This window comes from Hyperolius riggenbachi, chromosome 3 (genome assembly GCF_040937935.1).
Source record: "Hyperolius riggenbachi isolate aHypRig1 chromosome 3, aHypRig1.pri, whole genome shotgun sequence".
NCBI classification, from domain to species: Eukaryota; Metazoa; Chordata; class Amphibia; order Anura; family Hyperoliidae; genus Hyperolius; species Hyperolius riggenbachi.
This window is the reverse complement of record NC_090648.1, coordinates 455,421,933-455,445,329: the sequence shown is the minus strand read 5'-3', so window position 1 is coordinate 455,445,329 and position 23,397 is coordinate 455,421,933. Positions and strand designations below refer to the sequence as shown.

The 23,397-nt window shown below is 47.1% G+C and overlaps 1 protein-coding gene across 2 annotated transcripts in view; it reads right to left on the bottom strand.

The window, feature by feature from the left end:
* Positions 1 to 4,539: 4,539 nt before the first annotated feature.
* FAM180A (family with sequence similarity 180 member A) overlaps positions 4,540 to 23,397 on the bottom strand; it is a 70,318-nt gene continuing 51,460 nt past the window's right edge. The window contains exons 1-3 of one of the 2 annotated variants that reach the window (XM_068273000.1): positions 12,590 to 12,647; positions 11,180 to 11,280; positions 4,540 to 7,086 (exon numbers count right to left, since the gene is read on the bottom strand). In XM_068273000.1, the coding sequence (XP_068129101.1) occupies positions 6,739 to 7,086; positions 11,180 to 11,280; positions 12,590 to 12,623 (483 nt within the window). In that variant the 5' untranslated portion in view covers positions 12,624 to 12,647 and the 3' untranslated portion in view covers positions 4,540 to 6,738. Of the gene's footprint in view, positions 7,087 to 11,179; positions 11,281 to 12,589; positions 12,648 to 23,397 lie in introns of those variants that run through there. The other variant, XM_068272999.1, reaches the window with a different exon arrangement.

The window sequence follows — 23,397 nt, the reverse complement described above, 5'->3', positions numbered from 1 at the left end:
GCGTGCATCTCCAGCTTGGTGGGCGGAGCTGAGCTCCGCCTTCAGTCTCCGAGCAGCCATTGCCGCTCAGAAGACTGTTACACAGCGAAACCGCCGTGTGTTTACTTGTGCAGCTCTGCGATCAGCAGCAGCGCTGTACTGGGGACAGCCGGGTGACATGGCTGTCCCCCTGGGGGACAAGAGAGCGATCGGCTCTCATAGGCAGAGTGGCCGGCTGGGGGGAGGGAGGGGATTTGGTTAAAAAAAATAGTAATAAATATTTAAAAAAAAATATTTATTAAAAAAAAAATAAACACAGGGGGGGAGGGGCCATCAGACCCCACCAACAGAGAGCTCTGTTGGTGGGGAGAAAAGGGGGGGGGAATCACTTGTGTGCAGAGTTGTACGGCCCTGCAGCTTGGCCTTAAAGCTGCAGTGGCCAATTAAACAGAAAATAGCGTGGTCACTAGGGGGATTTAACACCATGGTCCTCAAGAGGTTAAGAATAACGATACTAAAATAGCTTTTCCTGCATAAAACACCCGTAAAATTTTATGAAAAAGCACAACCAAAACATCTATTTTCAAATGTTTTTTTATTTAGAAGTGTTTATTTTAAAAAAAAATGTTTTGGAATCACAGTTTTGTTCAGTTATGACTCTGAGGTGTCAAGAACTGTTTTTACATAAAATATGTTAACATTTCTAACACAGATTAGCAGATCTAACACAGACCGCCACCTCATAGAAGACCAGAGTTTTGAATCCTGGCTGAAGAAAGTGCCTATCCAGTATGGAGTTCTTGGGTAAGGGCTCGTTTCCACTATCGCGAATCTGCATGCGTCCAACGCATGCAGATTCGCACATGTAATGCAAGTGGATGGGCCTGTTTCCACTGTAGCGTTGTTGAGGTGCGTTTTTTTCAGCGGTAAAAAAACGCACAAAAGAGCCAACGAATTCGCCTGCGAGTGGAATGCATGCGAATCGCCGCTAATGTATTTAATAGTAAAAACGCATGCGTTTGTTACATGCGTTTTTACCCGCGATTTCGCGTGCGATTTCGCACCTTTTTCAATTTTATTTTGCCCTGGCAGTGTCATGGTTAATTTCGCATGGCACCCTGCCATGCGAAATCGCACGCGAAATCGCGGGTAAAAACGCATGCGGAAACGCATCCGCATGCGTTTTTACAAGCGTCGGAATGCTGGCGAAATCGCGTCGCAACAGTGGAAACAAGCCCTTAGACTCCCTAACACTGCATTCCATTAGGTATTCCACACGCCCAGCTCTCAAGTGCTTTGTGTTTGACAGGATTAAAGTCCTACAAAAAAGTTAGCATTATTATTATTAGGCCTCCTTCAGGCTGTCAGCTGCTCCCTTGGATCTGTTGGGCATTTGCCAGGCAGCTGTAAGTGGTACAGGCAGAGAGGTGGCATCCATCTACTGCATGCAAATTTTATTGGGTGGCTGGACGGTGCTTGTTCTTCTCAGCAGATCGGAGACTGAGCCGACCGGCAAGCACACAGATCAGTACGGTTAAAATATCCAAACAATTCAAGCAGGTATACAAATGTCACCTGGCCTCCACCTTTCTCTGTATGCCTGATATTTTCTGTGAAGGGTAATTTTATATTTATTCAGTGTTCTGTTTGAAATTTTCTGGGGAAACCAATATTTGGATGTTTTAAAATGTGTGGGGAAGAAAACACCATCAAAAGCATTCCCAGTGTGAAGGAAAAAGGGCGTGATAAAATGTGGGTGCCCGATTTTGGCTAGTAGAGTGTTGGTAAAATTGACCGCAATTCTACATTTTAAAAGTGTACATTTTCATAGTAAAATATCTGTAAGTAATGTTGATATTTTATTGCAACTCAACCTAACGCTATTCCCACACAGAACCCTCCCTTACCGATGCCAAACCTTAACCGATCCCTCCCACACCTACACTTAAAAACACCTCCCCCACGCCTAACCTTAACCATTCCCTTATGCCTAACCTTAACTGCCCCCCCATGCCTAACCCTAAAAACAACTCCCCCATGCCTAACCTTACCAATGCCCCCATGCCCAACCTTAACGGCCCCCCCACAGTAATTTTTACTGGTATGTGTAACTAGGGGTGTGACAGTGATGTAATTAGAGGTGTGTCAGGGGCGTATATTAACGTTTCCCTCTTCCTCATCTCGAAAAGTAGGGAGGTATGACTTTAGATAATGTTATGAGGATAGGAGGAACCTGGGAGGGGGTTCAAATAATGAATGCATTAAAAAAGGAGTGTTAGTACCTATACCTCGTGCAACAAGCAGCCAATATAGTACATCTTCCAAAGGTTGAGACAAGGAGGGGTGATAGTAGTGGGGGGTGGGGCAGGCAGGATCTGTCTGGCAGTAGGAGTGACACTTGGGAAGGGGGGGGGAAGGAAGTGGTAAAATTGGCCAATAAAGATTGGATGTGTGTATGCACATTTAGATGGGCATCCTGGAAGAATTGCCCCTGACTCTGTTGGAGTGAGTGAGAAATGATCTGCCTGTCAATATTAGGAGTAGGGAGGATTGTCTGGCTGGCACTACTTGGGGGAAGATGGAGGTGGGATTTATCTATCAGACACTACGGGGGTCACAGACTGGGAGGGGAATTATCAGCATGTTTTTAATAATTCATGCCTATCATTGATAGTATCTACTAATGATTGGTATTACCTGACTGTCACTGATATAATCTGCATGTTCACGTCTATCTGCCTGCTATTGGTATCTGCTTGTCTGTTGTAATATCTGCATGTCATTAACCACTTTACCACCAGCGGTGTGTGTATCTACGCCCCTTTTAACACCCCTTCCCCACCAGGGGCGTAGATACACGCACCCCCTGCCACTACCGCCGCTGTCTGCGCTCCCGCTCGCTCGCGCTCCCGTGCTCGTGCACGCCGTCGCCCGCTCGCCCGGAGATCAATGAACGGGAAAAACCGTTCCCGTCCGTTGATCTCTGCCCCCCAGCAATGATCGGCTGCTTCTATGAGAAGCAGTGCGATCATTGTGAAAAAAAACGTTTCCCAGCTTCATAACACTTCCTGTAAGCGTACTACGCTTACAGGACACATTCACAAAAAAGTGGCCAAATAGTAAAACTACATCCAAAAACATCTTTCATATATAAATACATGGTTTTATATTATAAATTAACTCATTACCTCCCAAACGCCCCAATTTTTGGGGGGGTAATGAAAAGAAAAAAAAACATAAATAGCTACCTTAGGGACTGAACTCTTTAAATATTTATGTCAAGAGGGTATAACAATGTTACTTTATATACTGTGGGCTTGTAATTAGGGATGGACGCAAAACTGAAAAAAATGCACCTTTATTTCCAAATAAAATATTGGTGCCAAACATTGTGATAGGGACATAATTTAAATGGTGTAATAACCGGGACAAATAGACAAATAAATTTCATGGATTTTAATTACAGTAGCAATTAAAGACTATAATGGCCGAAAAGTGAAAAATAATGATTTTTTTCCCACATTTTTCCTATTTTCCTATTAAAACACATTTAGAATAAAATAATTCTTGGCATAATGTCCCACCTAAAGAAAGCCTAATTGGTGGCGAAAAAAAACAAGATATAGTTCATTTCATTGTGATAAGTAATGATAAAGTTATAGATGAATGAATGGAAGGAGTGCTGAAAGGTGAACATTGCTCTGGTGCTCAAGGGGTAAAACCTCTCAGTAATGAAGTGGTTAATATCAGCCTGTAGATCGTATAATTATAATAATATTGGCCATTTCTATCTGCCTGGCATATGTATTACCTGCATACCATTGGAATTTGCCTAAATAAAATATTGATATGTACCGGACAATGTTGATTAGTAAGATACTATATATTTTGAATGTGTTTTTTTTGTTGTTTTTGCTTACGTTTTTAAAAGTGTACATTCCTGCCCGTAGGAGAAAGTGTGACACCGTGGCATGAAAAGCAATGATCAGGGCTGGATTTCTAGAAAGGCCACAAAGGCCCATGCCTTGAGCGGCAACAGCCCAAAAGGGCACCTGGACATGAAATGGCGTTGCTTCTACATATGAAAGAGAAAGCTGCAAATTGAGAGCAGCACATGAAAAAGGGAAGCTGGTGCTCAAGGGAGCTGTGCATAAAAGAGGGGCTGCTATATATGGATTATATACATGGAGGACGGGGCTGAACATATAATGGGAGAGGCACTGCTGTAAAAGGAACGGGAGACCCAACATACTTGGCCTAGGGGAAGTAAAAGTATAAATCCGGCCTTGGCAGTGATACTTGTGGTCCAGTCATGTAAGAGGCATTGGCTTCATGGTGGTACGGTGGAAAGCTCCCTTTGTAATTTGCACATTCTCTTTATTTATTTAGCAAGAAGTTTAGAATCAGGATGATACCATTTATTGGCTAACTTAAAAGAATAAGAATAAGCAAGCTTTCGGCTGTAAAGCCTTCGTCAGGCTTCAATCCTGAACAGGATTGAAGCCAGACGAAGGCTTCACAGCCGAAAGCTTGCTTATTCTTATTCTTCTAAGTTAGCCAATAAATGGTATCATCCTGATTCTAAACTTCTTGCTTTTACTGGTGGCTAATATGGTACAATACCACACTACTAGTACTTTATTTAGGTTTCTTTCTAAACCCGCAAAATATACTGATAAGTTAATTGGTCCCCATCCACAGATTGCACACAAAGGACACCTAAAGTGAGGGGATGTGGAAAATCCAGTCAAACATCAGCCAGAAACACCTGATCTGCATATGCTTGTTCAGTGTCTATGGTTAAAAGTATTAGAGGCAGAGGATCTGCAGGACAGCCAGGCAATATGGGTTGTTAAAAAGGAAAAAGAAACATGGCAGCCTCCATATCCCTCTCACTTTAGGTATCCTTTAAGCCTCGTACACACTCATGAGGACTGTCACCCAGCAGGGATTTGCACTCAGTCAGTCTGGTGACCTTCCGGGGCCAAGGCTGTTCAGATGCATCACTAGACTTCTGGCTAGCAATGCGTCTGTTACTATGGCGAGAGGAGGAGGGATGATGCACGACACATGATGGAGACGCTGCTAAAGACCCTGGATGTTTAGGTGGTGTTCATGGCCTTATTTGTATTCTTTGCCGCCCACGGCCACTGTCAGAAGCCGGCCCCCTTCAGTATAGGTAGCCAGATAACCCTTCCCAAGGGGTTAAACAGCCTGATGACCCCTCCCCCCTTCCCAGCCTTCACGCTAGTATAAGAAGCCAGATGATGCTCCCTCCCCCTTCTGAATAGATAGCCTGATTACCTCCTCCCCCCAGTATAGCCTGCTGCCCACCCGCCCTTGATCCTAGGGTGCACTAGGCCATTGCCTTCGCGGCCTTGGCTTAAATCCGGCCCTGGTGGTGTTGGGCTGGGGGGCTCCAGTACACATGGTAGATTCTTGCTAGATGTTCACCTGAGGCTGTCTTCATCAGCTGCCCTGGACGATTTTAGACTCTCGTGTATAGGGACGTAACTACAGGGGAGCAGCACCTGCTACCGCAGGGGGGCACAGAGCTGTAAAGGGGCCCCAAATACTACTTCACTCCCTCCGATGAAAGGATCTATCCTTAAGATTGAGTCACAAAGGGTAGGCAAGGGAAAGGGTGTAAACATTAGGGGGTCCCATTAAAATGTTGCGGGGGGGGGGCGTGATTTATAGTGTCACCCTTGATGGTGTACATAGCGGATTGTGGTTGAGATTAGATTCTGAGCTCCTGGAGGGGCTGTTAGCAACACAACTTTGTCAGCAGCAAAGCACTGTGGTTGATGTCAGTGTTATGTTATTGACAAATAAAAATATTACATGGGTACAGTATGTGGCACATTAATGCAGCAGCAACAGCATATAGCCTTGGGTATTGTACATTTAAAGAACCAATATCGCGAAAAAAGTAGGCAGTTAAAATCTGACAGAACAACAGGTGTTGGGCCAGTCCATCTCTTCATGGGGGATTCTCAGGGTTTTCTTTGTTTTCAACAGCATTTCCTGAACAGCAGTTGCAAAGTCTAACTGACAAAATAGTGCGCAAGTGTTTTGGGAGGCTGGCTGGTATTTTACTATTTTGACAGTTAAATTGCTGTTCAGGAAATTCTGTTGAAAAAGAAAACCCAGAGAATCCCCCATGAGGAGATGGACTGGCCCAAAACCCGTCGGTTCTGTCAGATTTTAACTGATTACTTTTTTCGTGATGGAGGTCATTTAAGTTATGCCAAGTACTTAGTACTGTACACAATATGTTATGTTATGTTTCGTATTCTATATTTTCTCTCTATAGTCAATAATTCCTTTGCTCATGGGGATATAGGGCTGTTCAAAAATAAATTCAGTAGAGTAATCCAACCCCTCAGTATCCACATAAATATGATTTGACTGCCCCTTAGTATTCCTATGCAGTATGACTGCAATATTGTTGCTATAGTGTTATAAAAGCCTGTTTCAGTGGTTGACAGGATAATGTTGATAATGTTGATGACTAGATGGCTGTACCTCCTCCTAGTCTATCAAATGCAATTACTATTTTTATCCAATATTATGGACATATGGAACCATAAAACTCTTCTTAAGTACTGATGCTGTAAATGTTGCTGGAGACCTGTCCTTTGGGTAGACGACCAACCAACAGATCCAAGCAAATCATGAAAAATGTTTTGAGCCACCACAATCAGACATCTTCTTTCAATGTTAGTAAATATGCAGAGATAGCCACTATGCCCTTGGTCAATGTTGACCATCTTTATTGTGCAGTGACATCAAGTCTCTTCTTAATGCAACAAAGAGCTTTGTGAGGGACTCCATCCAGACTCTCTGCTGGTCCTCATTGTCCAACATTGATGATTTTAAGGCTGTGTAGGCCATGGTCAGCACTGTCCTTTCAAAGTCCTCCTTCTTCAGTGGACCAGGGACTTTGGACAACTGGTCTCCCAGCCTCCGGATATCAGAGATGGACTTGGGAATGATGTCATTGCAAAGAACATCAAAGATGGTGGCCTTTCTCAGAGAGCACAACTCAGGGTCTCGGAGAGTCAGTCGGTCCTTCTGATCAATGTTTACTCCAGTAGTCAGGAACTGAAAAAAAAATAAGAAAGGAATAAAGTTGTCAATTTAATTTTTTTTGTATTTTGTTATTTTTGTTTGGGAGTGTCTTGTAAATAAAATGGAAAGGCAATTTTTTTTTTCAACTTTGAAGTGGTGGGATCAGCAACCACTACTAATTTCTGCCAATGTTTATTGATGCATGTGGCTGTTTTTTTCTCGAGAAGTTAATCTTTCTTTGGGTGGTACGTTTTGCTAGGAATTATTTTATTCCAAATGCATTAAAAAAAACAAAAACATTATTTCTCAGTTTTCGACTATTACAGTTTTAATCCATGTGCTACTGTGGATAAAAGCCAAACATTGTATTTGCCCATTTGTCCTGGTTATTATTACAACTCTTAAATTATGTCTCTAGTACAATGCATGGCAACAATATTTTTTTGGGGAGATAAAACGTATGTCTTTTCAGTTTTGCGTCCATCACTAATTACAAGCCTTTACTTGCAAAAATAACAGTAATATACAGTACCCTCATGACATACATATTAAAAAAATTGAGTCCCTAAGGTAACTATTTATGTATTTTTTATGTCATTTTTTTTAATATACAAATATTTTATTTTGGTAACTATGGGAGAATGGGGGAGGTAAGGGGTTATTTTTAATGGGGGATTTATGTATTTTTTTTATTGAATTGAATGTGTTAGGGTGTAATTTACTATTAGGCCACTGGATGCCCTCCACCCCAGTTTGTTACTCCTGTGTACTGAACAGTACACAGAGGTAATGCATGTATGTTTTACTTTAAATTTTGTCAGTGACCACCGAATTCTCATTGATGCAGTGATCATTGCTCACAGGCGTTTAGATGTGTGAAGGCCTGAGCCCACTGCAGTTGTGTTCGTTTTTCAGTTACACATCAATGTTATAGATGCTGGAAAGCGGACAGAACCGGAAACAGCTGCGTTAGTGGACTCAGGCCCTCAATGGGAAATGTGTTTCCATTCACTGATCTGTCTACAAACGGACGGCAATCAGAACGTGCATGGGATTGCGCACAAGCACGCACGGTGGGCGATCAGGGTGGCAGATAAATATCTACGTCCCTGGTAGTTTAGATGAAGTCCTGCAGGACGTAGAGATACTGCCGCTGGGACAATAATTAGTTAATATGGAAGACTATCCACAGGCTCGTGTGATCTAATATTGGTATCTTTTATTGAAAACGGATGAACACAGAAACACATCAGACACATCCACAGAAACAAGTGACTTGTGCCGAACTCACAATCTGCTCTTAGTCATAGGATCTTCTTCCACTTCAGACCTGTGTATGGCTTACCAGATCCAAATCCTGTGAGTACTACGCTTGGGGTAGAGCGTTTGAACTCTCAGTTCCTCCAAGACTTTAATATATGCAAAATAGTATTAAACTGAAACTTCCTTACCCTATGGCAGTTGCAGGATAATTGTAAAGGCCCATTCCCACTTGCAAAACGCAAAACGCTAGCTTTTGCTAGCGTTTTGCTCTGGCGATTTTTGGCGATTAACGCAAAAAAACAATTGCCATTCACACTTGCCGATTTTTTCGCGGATGCGTTTAGCACTTCTATAGCACTAAATGCGATCGCCGGGAAATCGCCGGAAAATGGTGCAGGATACAAATTTGCATTTGGTGATTTGCGTTAATCGCCTGATATTTCCGCAAATCGCCCAAGTGAGAACGGGCCCATAGGGTATTATGGCACTAGCGCTTTAAAAAGCGCTAGCACTTGAGCGTTTTCAGATGTGAACAGGGCCTAAAAGAAAGCTGTACTATCTGTTATTCACTGTCTGATCAGTAGATGGCACACTTAAACAAATTATCACAATCTCTGCTTCAGTGAGAAACACACAAGATCGGAGACCACGTTTCCCTTGATCTGAAAGACAGGGAACATAAGGGACCCAGTGAACCTGGCCTCAGGGCCGGGCCGAGGCAGAGGCTGGAGAGGCTCCAGCCTCAGGGCGCAGTGTAGGAGGGGGCGCACAACTCATTCAGCTGTCATTCCCAATTGTGTTTGAAGCAGAAAGAAATAAGAAAAGGGGATACATGATAGTGACTGCAAGCCAGATAACTAGAGATTAAGGTGTTGGGGAGGTTGGGGGCTCTGGGGCACCTATTTATCTAATAGCAATCAGTGTGTGACGGCCGGGGTGGGAGGGATGGAGGGGCGCACTTTGCTTTCTCAGCCTTGGGTGCTGAAGGACCTTGTCCCGGCTCTGCCTGGCCTTGATTTGTTTTTTTTTCCTAACTGTCTGATATTAGATGGCAAAACATTTCAGTGCATGCTTGGCTTGGTGCACATTTGACAACATGATTGCTGAGAGGGTAGAAAATTAATGTTTGAGCTGCTGCAGTTTGTGCATGGTGAGAATGTTTTGTTTACATTTTACCGCGAACTTGAAGCGAGAGGGAAATGGAGGCTGCCATATTTATTTCCTTTTAACCACTTGCCGACCGCACACTCATACCGTGCGGCGGCAAAGTGGTAGCTGGAGGACCAGCGAGGCAGATCTGCGTCGCCAGGTGCCTCCCTAATTAATCAGGAAAAGCCGCTCGCGCGAGCGGCCGTTTCCTGTCAGATCACGGAGCGGGTCTCCGTGAATAGCCTGCGAGCCGCTGATCGCGGCTCGCAGACTAAATGTAAACGTAGGAGACGTATGTCTCCTTTGTTTACATTGTATGGCGCTGCTGCGCAGCAGCGCCGTAAGGCAGATCGGCGATCCCCGGCCAATCAGCGGCCGGGGATCGCCGCCATGTGACAGGGGACAGACTGTCACTGGGTGCACAGGACGGATAGCGTCCTGTGCAGCCCCGATCACCGGGGGGAGCAGGTAGGAGAGAATTTTGCTGCGGAGGGGGGCTTTGAGGTGCCCCCCCCCCGCAACATGCCTGCACATTGGAGCGATCAGACCCCCCCCCCCTGCACATCATCCCCATAGGGGGGAAAAAAGGGGGGCGATCTGATCGCTCTGCATGATGTAACATGATCTGTGCTGGGGGCTGCAGAGCCCACCCAGCACAGATCATAAAAAGTAGCGTTGGTCCTTAAGGGGGGGTAAAGGGTGGGTCCTCAAGTGGTTAAGCAATACCAGTTGCCTGGCTATCCTGCTGATCCTCTGCCTCTAATACTTTTAGCCATATCCCTGAACAAGCATGCAGCAGGTCAGGTGTATCTGGCATTATTGTCTGATCTGACAGGATTAGCTGCATGCTTTTTTCTGGTATGTGATTCAGACACTACTGCAGCCAAAGAGATCAGCAGGATAGCCAGGCAACTGGTATTGTTTAACAGGGGAAAAAAATGGCAGCCTCCATACCTCTCTCACTACAGTTGTCTTTTAAAGACATTCTGGTCTGGATTCATGAAGTAATAACACTGAGTCTGTTTTCACACACATGGTTCTCATTATAGGGCAATCGCCCTGCGGCAGAGTGCACCCAACAGGGTAAATTGTGGATCTCCGCCCCCCGCTTAGTGACGAGCTCCCTGCTGGACAGGAAGCAGGTCACTGAATTTTGATGATTGGGGCTTGGGTGCTGCACCGCTACTGCAACAATATATAATGCAATTGTGTGTCAAGCAGTAACTCTCAAACCACTCAGCAGCCCACTGCAGACTCTGTGTCCCTCTGCATCACCAGGAATTACTTTCGTCACATCGTGTCACACCCACGATGGAAAAAATTAGACACAAGTGACAAAGTCATAAAACGCAGCTCTGTAGTGTGAAGTATGTATATTACTGCTCTTCTCTCCCCTCCTCTATGCGTACCTCGATATCTAGCTTCCTATTCTGTTTGCAGTTCCATGACACCAGCCATTCTGTCCCATGTGCAACTGCCAGTTGGACAGCATCTCCCCTAGGCTCTGGCCTATGTGGCCTTTTCAGAAAGCCTGCTGAGTGTAATATTTGCCCACTTGTTTCAGTATTTTCATTAGTTACAGCATGGAGAGTCTTTGTTCTGAAGAAGAGCGTTCATCCATCATATTCACACCGCACAATCCTTGCTCTGTATATTAAAGTAAACTGCTTGTCATTGACTTTTCCTGGAAAGGATCTATACATTTTCCACTGACCTCATAAAGCAGCTCTACCTCGGGCAGAGACTTCTGGAGGACCGGATCCAGGAATTCAGGCGTAGAGCGCCGCACCCGATGGGCGGATGGAAAGAAGACCACTAAAAACAAAAGAGGACAGGTAGCATGATGAGTTAAGTGCATATACATAAGTCTGTAGTAAATCTTGCAAAACATCACATTCAGAGCCGGGACAAGGTCCTCCAGCACCCAAGGCTGAGACACCAAAGTGCGCCCCTCCACCCCAGCTGTCACACACTGATTGCTATTACACTAAGAGGTGCCACAGGGCCCACAACCTCCCCAACACCTTAATATCTAGTTATCTGGCTTGCAACCACTGCCATGTATCCCCTTTTCTTATTTCTTTCTGCTTCAAACACAATTAGGAATGACAGCTGAATGAATTCAGCGCCCCCTCCTACACTGCGCCCTGAGGCTGGAGCCTCTCCAGCCTCTGCCTCGGCCCGGCCCTGATCACATTTGTTAGTAGACTTTTACTTAAAGTCACTGGCGTAGGGATAACCATAGCAGCCAGAGCGGTTGCTATGGAGCACAGAGTCAAGGAGGGGGAGGGGGGCCTCTGTCCTGGCGGCATTTTCCTTATACAAAGACCGGCCTGCCCAACAAACCATGCGCCGAAGCCCGAACCGTCCCCATACCCCCACCACATGTACATACATGCTGTCCCCACCAGCCACTTAACAGCCTGGAGTTTGAAACCCCCCCTCCATACACATACACGTGCTCTCCCCACCAGCCTCTCAATAGCCTATACCAGTTCTCCGTGATGTGCCAGAGACCGCACTTTGGCCCACACACACACACACTTTCCCCCTGCCGTACAACCCCTGGAGTTCCAGGAGCCACAGAGTGTCACTGTTGCCACAGCAATGGAACATGGAAGTCGGGCCACTGCTCTACATGCAGAAGCTGGCCTCAGTGTTCCATTGCTGTGGCAACAGTGACACTCTGCTGCTCCCAGATTTACAGGGGTTGTACGGCGGGGGGAAAGTGTGGGTGGGCCAAAGTGTGGGCTCTGGCACATCGCGGAGAACTGGTATGGGCTATTGAGAGGCTGGTGGGGAGAGCACGTGTATGTGTATGGAAGGTGGGGGATTCAGGCTCCGGGCGGTTGAGCGGCTGGTGGGGACAGCATGTATGTGCGTGTGTGTGTGTGTGTGGGGGGGGGGGGGCAGTGCATCACTTGTTGGGGAGGGGGAGAATTGGCATAGGTGTGTGTATGGCATTGGTGTGTGCGTGTGTAGGGGGGGCCCAAGAGAAAAAAAATGATATGAGGCCTGGTCATTTTTAGCTACGCACCTGCTTAAAGTGTACCCGAGATTAAAATAAATAAATAAATAATATATATATATATACACATATATACATGCATACATACATACATACACCTGGGTTTTTTTAAAGCTCCCTTCAGGCTCATCAGTCCCTTGCAGTCTTCCCAGGTCACCTGGATCATAAACCGGGGGCGGAGATTGCTAGCCGCCTCAGTGATGCTGGGGACCCCCCAGATCCTAGTTACGCTCCTCTCGGATACACTCTGGTAAACTGATTTCTACTAACAACTGGCTCTAGATTGTGATAGTGACAATAAAGGACAACTGTAGCAAGAGGGATATGGAGCCTGCCATATTTATCTCCTTTTATTGCCTGGCTAGCTTATTGATCCTCTGTCTGTAGACACTGAACAAGCATGCAGCAGATCAGGTATTTCTGACATTATTCTGTCAGATTTGACAAGATTAGCTGCATGCCTGTTTCTGGTGTTATTCAAACACTACTGCAGCCAAATAGATAAGCAGGACAGCCCGGGAACTGGTATTAATTAACAGGAAATAAATATGGCAGCCTCCATATACCTCTCGCTACAGTTGTCCTTTAAATTGTGGGTCCCACTGAGAGATAGTTAGGGACATAAACTGTTACATGTTCCATTTAGGCCTCGTTTCCACTCTACAACGCAGGCGGTCATGCGTTTGTATATCTGCATTGCTCTCCATAGTGCGGATCCCATTCAGTGACAGTCAATGGGGCAGCAGTGTGCTGTGGGCTAAATTGCATGCAGCAGTACTATATCACAAGGAACTGTCTGGGAACATTAGACAATCTATGCAATTCTGATGTCCTTAAAGTTGATCGGAGATTAACTTTTACACATTGCATATTTGTGTTCCTTTCCTAGTTTATAGGGCATTCCTCAAGCCAAATACTTTTTTGTTTTTGTTTTAATACTCTAATCCCCTATAAACTAATAAAAGCCACGTCCACAGGTTTTCAGAGAGCCAAGGCAGTAGCAAGGGCTCATGGGAGCTCAGTCTGGGCAGGAGGAGGGAGAGGTGTTACTAGCCATTGATTTCAAAGGCAGAGTGTAACGATTGTGGAATTCTTTCCGTGGTCAGCGCACAGGATGCGCGCTGACACTGCGGAAATCCTCCACAAGCGTGTAATCTGAGAGAACCCAGCAAAAGGTGCAATGCACCTGTAGAGGGGAATTCCTGCCGGCAGATGGAGCCGTGGAGTGCAGAGGAACAGATCCTCTGCACAGCCACAGATGCCAGATAGGAATTGTACGAGGGGAAGCAATGCAGGGCAAGATAGCCCTTATGCTAGGTACACACCATACAATTATGAACGTATGTTCACCAATGTCGTCGCCAACCTGCGACGGTGAACACACAACAGTGGAAAGCAAGTGAGAACACAATCGCAAAAGATGCGATTGCCAATGAGAATGAGCACAGGGACAGAATGTATGTGTGTGCACCAATCTAGTCGCCAACCCGCGACGGTGAACACACAACAGCAGAAACAAAGTAGGAACGCAATCGCGAGAGAGGCGACTGCCAGAAGTGACACAAGACTGAGCAAGACAGAGCACGAGACTAGCAAAGGCACAGCAAACTACAATGAGAAGATAAGGAAAATAACAAACGCTAGCTAAACGCGAACACCGCACTCATTCGCAACAGCGAACGTGTTTACGGCGCAGTCTCCGCACGATAAGCGCAACAGAGACAAGCACGCCACCCTAACTAACCAACACCACACAACACGAAACAGAGAACACGAGCGCTTGCTTAATGGTTACATCACCGAGCCCACAGCAAGCGCTCGTATCAGACAAGACAGAGAGAAGGAGCAGCCAGCAGCAACCGCAGCTCTGGCCTACACTCCCAGACCGAGTTCAAAAGGAACCACCGCTGCTACCGCTAGAGCGAGTGCGATCCAGACAGACAAACAAACAGAAACAGGAATAGGTCAAATAAGATCCACCACTCTTCCGCCAGAGCGAGTGTGATCTAGGTACAGGGACAGGACAGGAAGGATCCACTGCTCTTTCCGCCAGAGCAAGTGTGATCCAAGTACAGAAACAGAGCTTAGTAGGATCCACTGCTCTTTCCGCCAGAGCAAGTGTGATCCAAGTACAGAAACAGGCTAGTAGGATCCACTGCTCTTTCCGCCAGAGCAAGTGTGATCCAAGTACAGAAACAGAGCTTAGCAGGATCCACTGCTCTTTCCGCCAGAGCAAGTGTGATCCAGGTTCTGGAGCAAACGATTCACCATCACCAACCGCTGGCGACAGTGCAATCGCAAGGACAAACAGAAGACAGAACAGGCAATACAAATAATACAAACTGACTGTACTAGAGGGATGCCTAATGCAGTCCCCAGGAATACTCTAAGATAATCTTTAGCCAACAATAGCAAGGCTGACACTCCAGGAGTGTTTCAACAGTAACAAACCATGATGACCAGCAAAGGATTGTGGGATCACATGGTATTTATGCTGCAAGCCTTCAAGGGAGGCGACTATGCAATTTGCATAATCAGTATATGCAAATTCCTCAGCAGCAGAGCAGGTCTGAAGTTTGCAAAGCAAAGACAGGTCTATTATCCAGAGACCTGCATCCCACAGACTCAAGGAATGGTCAAACAGCTGTCTGCCTGTGCAGCCAGCTGAGCGGATCATTACACAGAGGGGAGGAGGAGAGGGGATTAGGCTGATGGCTCAAGATACAGATAAGCCTGCCTCTGTGTAATGTTTACAAACAACATGGCCGCTGTCATTGTATCACAGGAATAAATAATCATATTCTATTACAACTGTTTGCAGCTAGATTTGCTTTGTAAACCATCTAAACTTTACATAAGATATATAGACAAGTTACTTGTTATAGTTAGTTTTTCATCTTGGATGCGCTTTAAGTGTCGCACACTATGGGCTTGATTCACTAAACTGTGATAACTCAAATATCACACCTTATCAAAGATATCACACCTTATGAAAAGATATCACACCTTATGAAAAGATATCACACCTTATCAAAGTTAACATGCCTTATCAGAGTAGCATAGCGAGCGCTACAAACCCGTAGGGGCTCAGGGCAGGACGAGTGTCATTGGCAATTAGCAGGCATAAGTTTGTAGCACTCGCTATGCTACTCTGATAAGGCGAGTTAACTTTGATAAGGTGTGATATCTTTGATAAGGTGTGATATCTTTTCATAAGGTGTGATATTTGAGTTATAACTTATCACGGTTTAGTGAATCAAGCCCTATTAGGCCCGGTTCACATTAGCGGTTTCCATCCGAAATCGCCGTGCCGGAGCCGGACCGCATGCAGAACGGACGGAACGGACGCACGGCATAGCAATGAAAGTCTATGCGTCCGTTCACATTCGTCCGTTTCGTCCGGACCGGATCCGGACTCCGGCGTAAGACCCAACATGCGCTATTTTTTGGTCCGGCTCCTCCGGCAGCCGTATCCGGAGCGGAGCCGGACTGTTGCATCCGGCCAATACAAACCAATGAGAACCGGAGAGCGCACAACACACTGGCTATAAAAACCGGACGTTCTACCCCACTTCCTATGCTTTTTCTATGGTATAGTGGCCATTTTGGATGGGGACCACATGGGCCCAGCATTCACAGAGTGGAGCAGCAGTGATTTTATGCTGGAGCTCGTTGGCAGCAACATGTCCGACGATCTGTCTGATAACGAGGGCGTGAGGCCCTACACAGCAGAAGACCTCATCCTACAGGTGCAGCAGATACCAGCCCTGTGGGACAAGGGGGATGCGGACCACAGCAACGTCAAGAAATGCAGAGGCCTGTGGAAAAAAATTGCCAAGCTGTATGTGGAGGGCTTTGATAACTTGAGCAAGAGACAGCAAGGCACAGAGGGTATGTTGACTAGAAGTGTTTGGGGGGGCTTGTGGTTTTGTTTGCTTGTCATGTATTCAACTTTTGCTATTGATTTGTGTCACCGACGTGTTGCTCATCCACCTGTGGCCCACCCACCTGTTCCCCACCCACCTGTTCCCCACCCACCTGTACCCCACCTGTGATGTATCCAACCCACCTGTGATGTACCCCACCTGTGATGTATCCCACCCACCTGTACCCCACCTGTGATGTATCCCACCCACCTGTGATGTACCCCACCTGTGATGTATCCCACCCACCTGTACCCCACCTGTGATGTATCCCACCCACCTGTGATGTATCCCACCTGTGATGTATCCCACCCACCTGTATCCCACCTGTGATGTATCCCACCCACCTGTACCCCACCTGTGATGTATCCCACCCACCTGTACCCCACCTGTGATGTATCCCACCCACCTGTGATGTACCCCACCTGTGATGTATCCCACCCACCTGTACCCCACCTGTGATGTATCCCACCCACCTGTGATGTATCCCACCTGTGATGTATCCCACCCACCTGTATCCCACCTGTGATGTATCCCACCCACCTGTACCCCACCTGTAATGTATCCCACCCACCTGTACCCCACCTGTGATGTATCACACCCACCTGTACCCCACCTGTGATGTATCACACCCACCTGTACCCCACCTGTGATGTATCACACCTGTGATGTATCCCACCCACCTGTACCCCACCTGTGATGTATCCCACCCACCTGTACCCCACCTGTGATGTATCCCACCCACCTGTATCCCACCTGTGATATATCCCACCCACCTGTACCCCACCTGTAATGTATCCCACCCACCTGTACCCCACCTGTAATGTATCCCACCCACCTGTACCCCACCTGTGATGTATCACACCTGTGATGTATCCCACCCACCTGTACCACACCTGTGATGTATCCCACCCACCTGTACCCCACCTGTGATGTATCCCACCCACCTGTACCCCACCTGTGATGTATCCCACCCACCTGTACCCCACCTGTGATGTATCCCACCCACCTGTACCCCACCTGTGATGTATCACACCCACCTGTACCCCACCTGTGATGTATCCCACCCACCTGTACCCCACCTGTGATGTATCACACCCACCTGTGATGTACCCCACCTGTGCACATAAAACATACACAATGACCAATTATTAAACAACAATTTATATTTAAAAAATTAACACATTTTAAATCACTTAAAAACTTGAAACTACAAAATATACACATTTTAACAAAACATATTAAAAACCAAACATTCACCCTCGTCCGGGTGGTGTGTTAAAATAAAGTCTCAGTCGGTCCCTGTTCCGCAGTGACACTACTCTTGGCCTGGTTGCATACCTCCTCAGGGGCATTAGTGGAAGCACATTCGGGGGTTCCGGAGTCTCTCTTTCCTCCTGCCGCACAAAGTTGTGGAGGATGCATGCTGCCTTCACCACGACAACTGCGTTGGCCGGTTTCAGCAGCATGGGCGTGTGGAACACCCTCCACTTTGACACCAGGATCCCAAATGTGCACTCCACCATTCTCCTTGCACGACTCAACCGAGCATTGAAGTGTAGCTGGCTGGCATCAAGTCCCCTGTCTGGGTACGGACGCATTACATGGTCGGACAGGGCGAAGGCCTCGTCCCCCACAAACATATAGGGGTAGGCCGGTGCCCTTGTCCCAGGCCAGGGTGTGTCACGGGGGAGACACAGTCTGCCTTCCTCCATCAGCCGGCAAAGGGTCGTACGCTGGAAAATTCCAGAGTCATTGGAACTACCGTACGACCCCACGTCCACGTACACAAACTTGTAGTCCGCATCTGCCACTGCCATTAGAACAATGCTAAAGTATTTTTTGTAGTTGAAATAATGGCTGCCACTCCCCACGGGTTTCTGAATACGGATGTCCATCCAGTGCGCCAACACAATTAGGAAACTTGCACTCGGTCCAGAAGCTCTTGGCGATCTCCTCCCATTTCTTGGTGTCTGGCACTGGCATGTATCTGGCCCTCAGTCGCGTCCAAATGATCCTCGAAGTCCTCACGACGATGCCTGCCACCATGCTCTTCCGAATACGAAATGTCACATGTAGCGATGTATATGTTTGTCCAGTTGCCATGTACCTACAAGAGAAATAATCAAAATCAATTTTTCATGTCGTTACAGGAGAAAGGTTCAAGACAAGGTGGCGCAATATGCGTGATGCCTACGTGAAATTTCTACGCAGGAAAAAACTTGCCGAAAGAAGTGGCAGTGGTGGGGGAAAGCGCCTAAAGGAATACCAATTCGCCAAGCAATTATCTTTCATAAATGCAAGCTTGGAACCTAGACTGTAAGTACCACTACTGTGGCCTGGAACTGAGAACTCATTGTAGCAGACAACTACCATGACTTCGGACATGTATTGCTATAAACTGGCCTCAATTCCCATGGCTTTAGCAAACTTTTCTCAAAAGCTTTATCAAACGTTTGGTACAAACGGTTGATAAAGTGTTTGATTAGTGTTTGCTAGCTCTGTGAATTGACGCCACATGCTGTTTGGCAAACCAATAAATATTGTTTTTATCTACAGGACTGAAGACAATTTTGAGCAAGAGGAACCGACCCAGGAGGCACGCTTCAGCAGTGAGGAGAGCTTGGTGGATGATGAGGTCGCCGATGTGACTTATTGCCCCGAGGAGAGGAGTAGGAGGAGGGAGTCCTTCCCTATCGAAGCTCTCGACTTTGATGATGACTTGGGCGAAGAGAGCTGTGATTTGCAGGTTGCAGGACCGAGTGTGGCAGAAGCTGCACCTCCACAATCGACCAGTATGGAAGCTCCAGAGGACCAAGAGCAAAGAGAGGAGCACAGAGAGACTGCAGCACAACCAGCGCGCAGGGCAACCCCGACGCAGGCCAGAGGACGGGAAGATGCTACCACCCCACCAGTGAGGCGTCGAGGTGCCCTCCCCCCAACAAGAAGGGAGACAGAGTCCGAGATGTCCGGGGCTGTCTCCGGACTTCTCGGGATTATGCAGAGCCACCAAACTCTCATAACCCGGCAGTTGCAAGATGGGGACAGGGGCCATATCATGGAGCAGTACAAGGCCCACATCAGTTCACTGCAATGTGAGCTCGAAGCTGTACATGGGCACTACAGGGACGAGCTTAAAATGATGCATGAGATGCACAGAGGAGAAATCGACCAACTGCGTGCGCAGCATCATCAGTCGGTGGGCCAGCTGCAGAACATGATGCAGCAAATGCATCAACAAAGTAAGGAACTGCTGAAATTGCAGGCACACCCGTGTTTTCACACTGTGATGTCTCTACTACCGTATTTGGAAAAGGTGCCTTCCCAAAACATGATGGCGTGCCATTCCACTTTGCTGGAGGCGATCAAACAACACATGGACACGCCATTGCTCCAACCACCAATTTTTAGACCCCCACAACCTACAGTGGTGCCCCCCTGGCAATCTTCATCACAGATGTACACTGGCTACAGAGGCAGTCAATATGGACCGCCGCTGTCAGGGTCCAGCTCATCCACGACCAGCACCCAAGAAAGTCCGGATTTCCAGGCAGCAACTCCCACCTTCTCTAGTAGTGGTGTCGATACAATTTGAAAAAAACAGTCATATTGTTCCTGGACATGCTCCTCTGAATATCTCCGAACCTCGGAGGAAGGATACCATCCCAGGGCTTTTTAGCCCAACCTTTTCCCTGCCCCAAATCCTTCAACCAAGGTTCAGAGGTGTTCAGATGACCATGTCAGGGTACTTTTGTTTTTGCTGGACTTGAACGTTAGGGCCTGGTGTCCCCGAAAGACACTACCTGGGTCACAACCTTGTGCCTGTTGCACTGCACCTGTAGTCCTGCACCTGTGCCTTTGGTTCCTCTTGCTCCTTACTTTGTTGTTGTCCCTAACCACTTGCACAAGACCCTTGGAACCATGGATGAAGGACACCTTGACTGGTCGGTGAGAGGCCTAGCCTTTTCACTGACCTGTGTCCTTGATCCATGGAACAGAGGGTCATGTGCCGGTGGTTAGGTTTTGGAAGCACTAATTTAGGGCCTGGTGTCCCCTAAAGACACTACCTGTAGTCCTGCACCTCTGCCGTCGGTTCCTCTTGCTCCTCACTTTGTTCTTGTCCCTAACCACTTGCACAAGACACTTTGAACCATGGATGAAGGACACCTTGACTGGTCGGTGAGAGGCCTAGCCTTTTCACTGACCTGTGTCCTTGATCCATGGCTCAGAGGGTCATGTGCCGGTGGTTAGGTTTTGGAAGCACTAATTTAGGGCCTGGTGTCCACGAAAGACACTACCTGGGTCACAACCTTGTGCCTGTTGCACTAGACCTGTAATCCTGCACCTCTGCCGTCGGTTCCTCTTGCTCCTCACTTTGTTGTTGTCCCTAACCACTTGCACAAGACACTTTGAACCATGGATGAAGGACACCTTGACTGGTCGGTGAGAGGCCTAGCCTTTTCACTGACCTGTGTCCTTGATCCATGGAACAGAGGGTCATGTGCCGGTGGTTAGGTTTTGGAAGCACTAATTTAGGGCCTGGTGTCCCCTAAAGACACTACCTGTAGTCCTGCACCTCTGCCGTCGGTTCCTCTTGCTCCTCACTTTGTTCTTGTCTCTAACCACTTGCACAAGACACTTTGAACCATGGATGAAGGACACCTTGACTGGTCGGTGAGAGGCCTAGCCTTTTCACTGACCTGTGTCCTTGATCCATGGCTCAGAGGGTCATGTGCCGGTGGTTAGGTTTTGGAAGCACTAATTTAGGGCCTGGTGTCCACGAAAGACACTACCTGGGTCACAACCTTGTGCCTGTTGCACTAGACCTGTAGTCCTGCACCTCTGCCGTCGGTTCCTCTTGCTCCTCACTTTGTTGTTGTTCCTAACCACTTGCACAAGACCCTTGGAACCATGGATGAAGGACACCTTGACTGGTCGGTGAGAGGCCTAGCCTTTTCACTGACCTGTGTCCTTGATCCATGGCTCAGAGGGTCATGTGCCGGCGGTTAGGTTTTGGAAGCACTAATTTAGGGCCTGGTGTCCCCGAAAGACACTACCTGGGTCACAACCTTGTGCCTGTTACACTGCACCTGTAGTCCTGCACCTGTGCCTTTGGTTCCTCTTGCTCCTCACTTTGTTGTTGTTCCTAACCACTTGCACAAGACCCTTGGAACCATGGATGAAGGACACCTTGACTGGTCGGTGAGAGGCCTAGCCTTTTCACTGACCTGTGTCCTTGATCCATGGCTCCGAGGGTCATGTGCCGGTGGATAGGTTTTTAAAGCACTTTAATTTTAGGGACTGGTGTCCCCGAAAGACACTTGGGCAGCTATGCCCTGCAACTCTTCCTGCACAAAGTTGGTGGTTGGTGTTCCTCAACACTGACCGGGCTATACCATAGAAATGTTTTGTCTTCCATGTTGGAAGAATATTTTCATGTTGAAAAGGTTAATAATTGTTTTTTCCAATAAAAAAAAAATTGTTTTTACATACCTCAGTGTGATGAGTAGTTGTTCTTGTGGTGTGACTGCTCTCCTGAACGTGGTATCCTTCTTCCTTAGGTCATCCTTCACCATCCCCAAGAGGGTATCAAACCTGTCAGGAGATGGAAAGGAAGAAGCTGTAAAGTCTGTTGTGGGACAAGGTGTTGGGTGGAGGATGGGGGAGGTGTGTTTACAGAGGTTTGGGAGTGTTGTGGAGGGTGGGGGTGTAGTGTATAGCTAGGTATACAGGGGTGTGGGGGTCATGGTGGTGTGTTTAGCTAGGTATACAGGGATGAGGTGTTGTGGGGGTGAGGGTGGGGTGTTTTAGGGATGGTGGGGGTTGGTGTATTTAGGCCTAAATACTTACAGGGGAATAGACATCCGAGTGTAGCTGTAGAACTTCTGTGGGTGTCGTCTGAGGTCCCGGTAGAGGGCCTGGAACTCTCCCTTCCTCTGCCTCCTGGCTAGTAGAGGGTGCACCCACCATCTCCTGCGAGGAGCACGCCTTCTCCCCACATAGTAGTAGATGAACAACAGGAAGGAGAGAATTCCCAGGTAATAAGAGTAAAAAATGACTGGATCCATGGTCCCAACTGCAGTCTCTGTATCCAAGGATGGTCTCCACACGTCCACCTGTCTCCAACAATGACCCCAGAGCTTCTGCTGACCTCCCAGAACCCCAGGTATTTATACAGGTTGTTATCTCTTTAAGAAACCGGATCCGGACCGCAATCGTGTTCACACCGCACGGAAAACGGATGCAAACGGACCGGATCCGGACCGGAACCGTACGGATCAGGTCTGGTCCGGATCCGGTGCGGTCCGGACATCCGGTGCGGTTTTTACAAAACCGCAAGTGTGAACGGGGCCTAAGCGTCACTGAAATGTGCACAGCAACGAATAAGTAGAAAAGAGGCCACCGTAGTACAAGTAAAAAACAAATAAGCAACAAGGTTTTATAGGCCAACAGGTCTGCTATGAGCATAAAGAAAATGTAACTTTTGTTATAAAATTATTTAAATTTACATTTATGTCGACATTGATATAAAACATCCATTCTATTCAGTAAATATACAATATTAGTCATCACCAATAATCATATTATTATTATTATTATTATTATTATTATTATTATTATTATTATTATTATATAAAAAAAATGGCATAATTACCAATATTTAGTAGGGCCGGTTGTAGACTTTTTGCTGCCTGAAGCAATACATTGTGAGGATGCCCCCCTCCCCCAACGTGAGTGCAAAGCCGGACCGGAGAGGAAAGATACATGGGGCTGTGCATTGAAGGCACTGGCACTACGCTTACCTCCCTCTGCTTCCTCTAAGACAGCATCTCCTCCCTGCTGGCCCACAGCATCTGTTCCCCAGGATGCCCCGTATGTGCTGCACCGGCTAGGATCACTCACCCACTCTCAGCAGATTAGCGATGGGTTCACCAGCCACACATGAAGTCCTGCTTCCTCTCTGACTACAGCGGCACCTCA